At 49.6% G+C, this 9652-nt stretch overlaps 1 protein-coding gene across 1 annotated transcript in view; it reads right to left on the bottom strand.

Moving 5' to 3' along the window:
* Window positions 1-3496: 3496 nt before the first annotated feature.
* Window positions 3497-9652, bottom strand: part of Ccn5 (cellular communication network factor 5) — an 11355-nt gene continuing 5199 nt past the window's right edge. Inside the window, exons 4-5 of the mRNA XM_031373740.1 lie at window positions 6782-7036; window positions 3497-3717 (exon numbers count right to left, since the gene is read on the bottom strand). Coding sequence (XP_031229600.1) covers window positions 3497-3717; window positions 6782-7036 — 476 coding nt within the window. The remainder of the gene's footprint in view (window positions 3718-6781; window positions 7037-9652) is intronic.

Raw genomic sequence — 9652 nt, 5'->3', positions numbered from 1 at the left:
AAATGAGACTGAGAGTCATAAGGAATAGCAAGAGCCATCCAGGTCAGAGCAGGCAGCCTGGAGAATGGCCTCGGTGGAGAATCTGGGCAAGAGGAGACTCCACAGACATCTGTGGTATCTCCCCACAGATGACCTGGAAGACACAGCAGGCCCGGGGGTCATGAGGATCTGGTCCAGTGGGGTGGAGGGTTATCTCGGGGTTCCAGAGTAACTTAGTCATGGTTGTGCTTGACAAAGATCTTGGCTATGCAGTGTAGCCAATAGGAGAAGGCTCTCACGATGGAATCATCCAGGGGACAGACAAGGTAACATGACTCAGGGACTAATGATTAAATTAGCACAGATAGAAAACAACAACAAACAAACAAACAAACAAAACCTAGCTTACTCTATCACCACTGCAGGCTTAATGAAGCAGTTGCTCCCGCTGGTCTCCAAACAGGATGCACTTTTAAATCTGGGCAACAGGGGGCAGCAGTGATCTCTAGTCTCAGGATTTCAATCGGCTGGCAGGCTCTGCACTGTTCATGCTTACAAATGTCACTAGGGGGCAGCACCATGTTACAGGTTCCTCAACCAAAGCCCATGTGAAACCATAGCTTTTAGCTTTTAGTAAAGTAGAGACTCAGGGTGGGCTGGGGGCCGCGGACTCAGGAAATGCAAGCTCCTGCTTTGACCAGATACTGGTGGAGGGGCCGGCTGTTCTTGAACGGTAGACAAATGAAAGGAAGGAAAAAAAAAATAAGATTGAAAGGAGGGGCAGATAAAACAAAGGAGGAGAGGAGACACCAGAAAGGATAAGAGGGAGATGAGAGAGACGGGATGGGGGTGGAGGAGCGCATAGCCCGTGGGTTCCGCTGGTTCGTGTCCGAGCTTTGATAGTGTCTGTAATTTTACCTCGCTGGTCTCAGTTTCGCCTGTAGAGCAGGAATTCCTTCAAGCACCTCACATTCCGTAAGGTCATGGACAGATGCACCAGGACGCAGTAAATGCTCACTAGACGGTGGTGCTGTCAGCTGCTTGGTACCATCCTGGTGCTGACTCCCGGGGAAGGTCTAGAGGGCCAGATTCTCTAAAGTTGTTGCCAGTTAGAACATGGACCGTGCTGAGCATCTAGGCAGGTCGGGGATCTCTCTCTCCCCCCCCTCTCTCCTCTCTCTCTCTCTCTCTCTCTCTCTCTCTCTCTCTCTCTCTCTCTCTCTCTCTCTCTCTCTCTCCTTCCTCCTTCCCTCCCTCCCTCCCTCCCCACCTCTATGCCATTCACCTAAAGAGCCCCGTCTTCATTAGCCGCTCAACATGCATGAAGATGGGGTGCCCCCTGTCCACAGAGACAGACTGTGCCAGGAGCTTTAGCCATAGCTGGCAGAGGAGTCTCCAGAGACCACTGGGTCTATGACACAAAGTTCCCCTGCTCCTCCAACCCAGCACTAAGGAAGTGAGTGCAGACACTTTCAGCCAGACAGACCCAGTTAGCTCAGCTCTGAAAGCTTGAGGGAGGAAGGTCAGAAGGTCAGAAAGTCGTTGCCTATGAGTCCAACACCATCTCTTCACACAGGGAGGGCTCCTGTCTCCAGCATTCTGACTACAGAGTCATGGAGACTGCTCTTCCTCCCTGATTGGTGACACTGAAAGAGTGGCAGCCTTGCAGCCTAAGGTTCCTTCTGCCTTCAGGGACAGCTTTGGGTCTGTCAACCTCGTGCCCACCACCAGGAGGCGGCTCTCACTTCCAGGTGTGGTGCTGATCTTGGTTCTCTAGCTGGTCTCTTAGATGGACTCAGTACTAAATGGTTCATTTCTTTTCTTCCTGTTGAGTGGGACAGGTTGGTCATTAAAGAGTGTAAGGCTTTAAGAGTGCAAAGCTCAGGAACAGGCAAAACTCGCACCTGTGGAGATGAAAATCAGGTAGGACGGGGGTCACTTGATCAAGAGAATGCGGCTGCAGGAAGCACAGGACTGTTCTGAGGTGATGGGGACATTTATACTTGGATGGAGGTGTTGGTCACATGGGTGCACGGTTGTAAAGACTCAAGTCAGAGCTTGTGCCTTGTGCATCTGTGTGAATTATATACTTCTTAATGTTTCATAGGGGAAAATCACTGTCTAAACATAGAGACTACTGTTGTCTGTTTAGATTTTGATTTTTGAGACAGGATCTCACTGGCCTTGAACTCAATATATAGACCAGGCTGTCCTCAAACTCACAGAGATCCATCCACCTGCCTCTGCCTTGGAGTTCTGGCATTAAAAGCACGTGTCACCACACCACACAGAGACATCTCTGATAGCTTGGTTAGACCTTGATGATAACTCTAGTTTAAAAATATTTGTTGCTCGTGTGTGTGTACATGTGTGTGTGTGTGCATGTGTGCATTCTTGGACACATGTGAGAATGTGCCCATGCTTCCATGAGCGTGTTCCTTAGAAGCTGCCCACTGTGGTTTTTGAGACAGCGTGTCTCCCTGGCCTGGAACTTACCAAATAGACGAGGCTGTCTGGCTATGGAGGCTTGGGCACTCTCTTGCCTCCAATCCCCTGTACAGGTATCTTGAGGGAGCGTCACCACCCCTGGCCTTTGAATGTAGGTTCCAGGGATTGGTCCCAGCTTCTCGGGCTTTCCTGCCAAACACTTTACCAACCGAGCGGAGCATCGTCCAAGCCTCACAATGGAGGGGATGTAACATTTATATTTAGGTGGGTTTTACTTTGTTTTATTTCTGCACGAGAACACAAGACACCAAACAAAACTCCACACTTGATTTGAGTGTTTATTCCAGGCCGGGCCAGTCCTCCAGAGGAGGGTACTCTTGTCCCTCGTCTTTCTCATGCTGAGGAGAAAGGCCCGGGCCTGCCAGAAGTGTGGAGCCTCCTGCTTAGTGAGCGCTTAAGAGATGTGCATTCTTACAAATACAAAGGTCAAATTCCTGGACTTTGCAGATGCTTTCAAGGACTGTGTGATTTCATCTCTGTATGTTCACAGAGAATTCTGCCCCTGAATTCTTCCCGGCCAGGCAGGGTGTTCTCAGATCAGGGAAGGCACACCCAGAGTTCAACCATAATCTTTGGGGACAAGCACACAGAAGTCCAAGAAGGGAATTGGAAGTTTCAGGCAGTCTGCTGCCTGGTTCCTTTCATTGCCATCATCTCCAGCATGGTGGCCAGGCTTGCCCTGCACAGCCTAGCTTCAAAGATCCTTTGATTGTCCTTTTCATACAGGGAAGTTTTGAGAGAAAGCTGTCCCATGTGCATGTTTGATAAGGAACTAGCCAGAAGAACCCAGAAGCCTGAGTCAGAATCCCAGGCTAATCAGAGAAATGGCGCTGGTCACCTGCTCCACCTACCTCAGACAGAGCAGGGATCGCACAGTGGCTCTGGACACTGAACCCAACCAGGACAGTTAACTGCAGTCAAGAGAGGGGCGTGTACCATCAGTCCAGGGCCTGATCCTATGGACATTGGCTGAGAATGACAGGCCCTGTATCCGCATCCCCACTTGGCTCTAGAAGGCACTGTTCCATGAGCTGTGGCTCCTGGCTCCCAGGCAGGGTCTGGGCAGACACAGGCGGCGCTGGATCTCCAGTTGGCAGAATCGGTTCTGATTGGACACTCGAGTGGCTATGCCCAGCCCACAGGTGGTTGAGCAGGGGCCCCAGGCTGTGCTCCAGTTTGGACAGGGGACATCAGCAGATGCAGGAGTGACAAGGGCAGAAAGTGGGTATCCTGGGGGTTAGAAAGAAGAGAAGTTGGGGCTCAGCAGCTAAGTCAGCTCACCCGCTGGCCTTCACAGGAAACCTGGCAAGGCTGTTTGGCCTTAGTTTCTTCCTGAGCTTTCTAACATTTGGGACTGGAGAAAGCAATAGTTGAGGATATCTGAGCATAGTGCATCCTGCTGACATTGGCCCTGAAACAACTAACAAAGGCCATTGTTGTGGTAAATCTCCAACCCCAATAAGCCCATACAAGGAAAATGTAACTCGGTTGTATGTTTAGAAACTGCACGCCTATATTGGGCAGATATGCCTCTATACCACGTTCTTCCCCAGCTGTGAAATCCCTGCTACTTGCAGTTTCTCCAGGCCATGGGCTTCTACTCCATCTTCCTTCCAACAACCCTCCCTCTGCCCACCCCCCTTCCAGTCTCCTCCAACTCCCCCTTCTCCCCTCCTCTTCCTGTCTTGCCTGGAAAACCCGCCTCCTCATTTTAGCCCAGTGATTGGCTATTTGTCATCTTTCCTAGCCAATCAGATAATTAAGGGAAATTCCTCTACATGCCATCTTTCTTTTTTCTCTACCTTCCTACTCATTGATACATGGTGTCTTACCACTTGTGTGGTGTGGTACTGTAACCGGAAGGGCCCAAGATGGCAGGCTCACCATGGCCTATATCTTCCTCCTCATTCTCCTTTTCCTTTATGACTGAAGTCCTTCCTCCTAGCCCTGAGAGCATTTGGCAACATCTAGAAACATTTTCTATTGTCGCAGTCAATGAATGTATACAAGGGGCTTTGGCAGGGGAGGGGTGCTGCTACTGACATCTAGAGGGTAGAGGCAAGGCGGTCTTTGAACATCCCACATCATACTCAACAGCCCCCCACCTCCCACCCTCATCCCACAAAGAATGACTTAGCCCATCCCAAACATCACTGATGCTGATGCACGCTGAGAAACTCTGCTTGGCACACACAGGTGTCATGTGTGTTTATGTATGTTAGGGCAGGAGGCATGAGGGCACTTGGATCCCTGTATAAATGGTGCCATGTTTGCACAGATACCACACACGCCCTCCGAGGAACACAGGTTACCTCCCAATCACCGACACAAGCTAAAATGGAAATGTTACTGGATAGTTCTGAAACACTCTTTGCTAAGGAACAACCTACACATGCTCAGGGCAGGCCCGATGACCACACTGCTTTGTTGAAGTTTGGCCTGTTGCTATGTATTGCCATGCTAAATTCTATAGGAAGGTCTAGGCCTACCAATGACTTCCCCTGTTGACAAGCTTTAGTTGTGCAAACCCTGCTCCTTCATTTAAACCTATCTGTTAAATAAAATTGGCTACAGCCAATTACTGGAGGGCTTAGAGGGAGATGGGTTTGGAGTGACCTGGTTGGAGAGGGGTGGGTGGATGAGACAGATGAGGAAGCCACCCTGAGGGGAGAGGAACCCTAGGCACATGGCCAGGAGAAACAGCAAGTATCTGGGGTACACTGCTGGAGAGGTAGCCAGGCCTGCAGTTAAAAGAGTAGATTAGGGGTGACCCCCCCCCCAGTAATTGTCAAAGCCAAATAAAATAACTATAGTCCGTCTGAGTCTCATTTATTTGTAAGCTTGTCCAGAATAAGCTTGGATTGTTTGCACTACGTTATTTTTGATGCACAGCTGGTTGAGCCTGTGGCTACAGAGGAATAACTGCAAGTGTGTTTGTTCACGGCCCTGTCCATGTTCACATAGGGGAGGTCACATAGGAGGCAGGGTTTTTATATTGCTTTTTGATAGGCAAGCTGAGGGCTGGCAGTGTGGCTCAATGGTAGAGTGACTGCCTAGCACGTACAAGGGTCTAGGTGCTACTGGGGATGGGGGGGATGTAGAAGGTGATCTGAATGACTCTCTCCTATGTGCCTGACTTGATGCACCATGTTCCCTGGTAGGTATAAGGCTGGCCTTAGCACTTAAACAGTGCTAGCATTGGGCATTCTTACAACTCATTTACTTGGACGAAATCATTTTGCTCTCTCCATGGTTCTAAAGGGTAGATATTCTTATTAGTTCCACCTTACAGTTGGAGAAACTTAGGCCAGGAACTTTCCACAACTGTCTCAGAGTCACCCAGCAAACAGAGCCAGAGCTGAGTTTAGAAACACCATGTCCATTATCTAAGCCACCCATTTCCTACCTTCCCATGAGGGAGAACCAGCCCTCACTTCCTGGTCATGCTCCTCAGTCAAATTCATGTGGTAAGAATAATGTCTTTAAAGAAATAGGACAACAAAATCCTGGGATTGAGAAGCTTATAGAAGGATGTAGCTGTCTTGCATGTAACTCTGCCCACCCTGGGCTGTGGCCCAAACTCCAGTCTTGCCTGGTCCAGATTTTACATAATCTTTTACCTATGGATTGTACCTAAATCTAAACAATCATGTGTTCATAATATTATAATTATCCATATTTATTTAAACATCATAAATATATATTCCATACATATATTTTGTATCATATCATGTTATTCTCTATTTATTATCTATACTCTCTTATACCACTTGTGCTATATTGATACCCACTGCTGTGAGATGCAAAGATTTTACTCAAGAATGTTTATACTCCTTCCTGCCCCACCCCCATCCTGACTCAGCCACCCGAACTTGAACTCTTACAGTTTAAGATTTATTTTTATTTTATGTGTGTGTTTTGCCCCACATATGTATGTATGTATGTATGTGTGTATGTATGTATGTATGCATGTATGTACACCATGTGCATGCCTGTCACTCACAGTGGTCAGAAGAGGGCATCAGATTCCCCTGGAGCTAAAGTTAAGGATGGTTATGAGACACCATGTTGGTGCTAGGGACTGAGCCCGGATCCTCTGCAAGGGCAGCAAGTGCTCTTAACTACCTAGCCATATCTCAAAACCCTTGAACTTTATTTTTAATGAAATGATTTCTTAGTTGAAATTATATCCCTAAAGTTTGCGTTTTGGTTAGCCAGTTTGACAGCTTTGTTTGTAGGAGCTGCTGCTGCTGAGGCCCTGGTGGCCTGGGCCTACCCCACCGCACTCACTCACCTTGGGCTGTGGAAGGCTGGATCGCCCGTGTCACTCCCTGGCCACACACCCACTCGGGGCAGCACCTTCCTGGCACCTGTATTCTCCTGGGGCGTGGGCAGTCCCAGCTGGGCAGCCGTACATCCTCCCTGCACAGCGGCAGGCAGGTGAAGCCACCATCATCACAGCGGCACAAGATCCTGCAGTTGGGTTTAAAGGTCTCCCCATCCAGGTACCTGCGGCCGTTCACCTCACAGCTGCCATCATCCTCTTCCACTGCACAGGGAGGAGAAAGAGGACCAGCACAGGGTCCCGAGGTCAGAGCACCAGACCCGAACCCTGTGCCATCCCCTCTCCTCAACACACCCCTGCCCCACTGGCCGCCTCCATTTTCAGCAAGACAGAGAGAAGCATCAGGGAGCCTGGCTTGGGCTCCAGCTCTGTATTTTCTTAGCTATGGGCCAAGTAATTTCACTTCTTGCCTCCATTTCTCCATGTGAAAAATAGGATATGCTGGTACTTATTTCACAGTGTGTTATAGGCAAGATGAAATTATGTGTGTGGCGAATCTGACAAAGTGAAGCCTTGGGCTAAGGGTTGTAGCTCAGTGGGTAGATTGCTTGATTGGCACATGCTCAGGCCCCCAAGGGCATTCTCCAGCATTGTGTAAACTCCGCGGTAGCAAGCTTGGTGGCACTCCTGTAAGCCCAGCATTTGGGAAGTGGCGGCAAGAGATTCAGAAGTTCAAGGCCAGCCTGGGCTAGACACCCTTCGAAGTTAGTAGTGTTTAGTATTTAGCTGTGAAGCGCATGCTGGGACTGGGGGGTGGGGGTGGGGTGGGGGTTCATGTGGCAGCCTCTTTGTCCTCTTCCTATGTGATATCATCCCTGTCTGGTCAGGTTTAATTTTCTGGCATTAGGGCTCTATATTAGCTGCTTAAATTCTCTGAGTGGCCCCATCACCATCAATGACAACAGTGGCGTGTGCCCTCAGATTACGGAGCATCTAGCACAGGGCCAGGCACAGAGAGATACCCAAGAAACACAGTGACACCTTCAAGACGTGGGCCTTCGTGCCACTACCTGTGCAGAGGGCTGGATCCCTCAGTACTTCCCCCGACAGCCCCTTATTCTCCAGAAAGGACTGTTCCCTGTCCCCACTGTGTCCACATCACAACTCCTTGGACACAAAGACCTTCTGACCTGGACCTTGTGGTTCCCTAGAAACCACACAGGCAGCTGTGCCTTGATCCCTACCTGGCCTTGCCACTTCTGGGTTCACCCCACCACATCCATCACACAGGCATGCGCATACGCACACACACACATACATGCACACACACATATACACTCCATCACACACACACACATACACACATACCCATCATGCCCACTCACATACACACACACTCATACACATTCATCATACACAAACACCTATCATACACACATCACACATACATACACACCGATCACACATGCACACCTGTCACACACACGCTCATCATACACACTCATTACACACACATACAGTCATCACATACCATGCCCACTCATACATACACCCATCACACACACTCACATAGACACCTATCACACACACACACATATCGCACATACCCATTACACACACACACACACCCTGACTTCTGCGTCAGCTTTGGCTCCCAGTTACCAGGGTGACCTGACACACAGAGGCATGTTTAGGGAAGTCAACAGAAGGACAATAATCTCAGCAAGAGTTCCTGGCACCTCATAGACCATCAGCTGGGAGCTGGCGGCTGGGCGTGGGGTATGCGGGGTGGGCAGCCAGTCCTTTAGCAGGGTAGCTTGGCTATGAGGTTCCTTGGCATTGCAAACCCCTTGAAGTGTCTCAGAATCCTACCCGGCTGTGACCATATCCAGCAGCCAAACTCTTTTTCCCTCAAGCCTGCTTCAAATCCCCTCTGCTGGCAACATCCCCTACCACCCCTGATACCAGCCTTCCTCTGAGGTCCTCAGCCTCCCCTGGGCACAAGCCATGGGCTTGCTATCTGGGGATCTCTAGGTCCTTTCTTCCCTCCGGAAGTCAGTTGCAAGGCAGGAAACACAGAGCTACAGTTTTTTTTTTCTTCCATCACTTGTAAGCTCTGTGACCCACTTAAATGATTTAACCCTCTCTGAGCTGAGCTCCCTCACCTGCAGGATAGGGGCTCCATTGGGAACTCCCTCCGTGTTAAGGATAAAGTGAAATGGACTCCTACGGTGTTCTCTCACAGGACTTAGGAAAGGGCTGCAGTGACTGCCAGCCCCATCAGAACCTCCGCTGGCATCCACATACAGCACAAATATTTACTGAGCACCTACTGTGGCCTAGGCTATGTGCCAGGCAGTTGTAATTCAGGATATGTGGGCGCATGAGCAGACATCTTCCCCACTGGAGCACTCCAGTGGAAATAAACACAGCCAACGAACCGAGGCAACATCGTCTGGTGATCCATCCGGCCTAGTGAAATATCAGGCTAAGGCACTAGAGGGGATTTGCAATTTCTTAAATGCAGTGACAGGGCCTCACAGATGAAGTGACGCATGAGTCAGAATGTGAAGAAAGTGAAAGAACTTCCTATGTGTGTGTCTAGAGTGCTGAGGAATGTCACATGTCCAGTGCCACCGGAAAACAGCATGGTGTGTGTGTGTGTGTGTGTGTGTGTGTGTGTGTGTGTGTGAGAGAGAGAGAGAGAGAGAGAGAGAGAGAGAGAGAGAGAGAGAGACACCCAGGCCTAAAAGAGTGGTGAGGAATGTCACATGTCCAATGCCACCAGAAAACAGCATAGTGTGTGTGTGTATGTGTGTGTGTGTGTGTGTGTGTGAGACATCCAGGTCTGAGAGAGTGGTGAGGAATGTCACATGTCCA

The sequence above is a fragment of the Mastomys coucha genome, unplaced genomic scaffold, assembly GCF_008632895.1.
Source record: "Mastomys coucha isolate ucsf_1 unplaced genomic scaffold, UCSF_Mcou_1 pScaffold15, whole genome shotgun sequence".
Lineage (NCBI taxonomy): Eukaryota > Metazoa > Chordata > Mammalia > Rodentia > Muridae > Mastomys > Mastomys coucha.
This window is presented reverse-complemented; position numbering and strand designations above follow the sequence as displayed.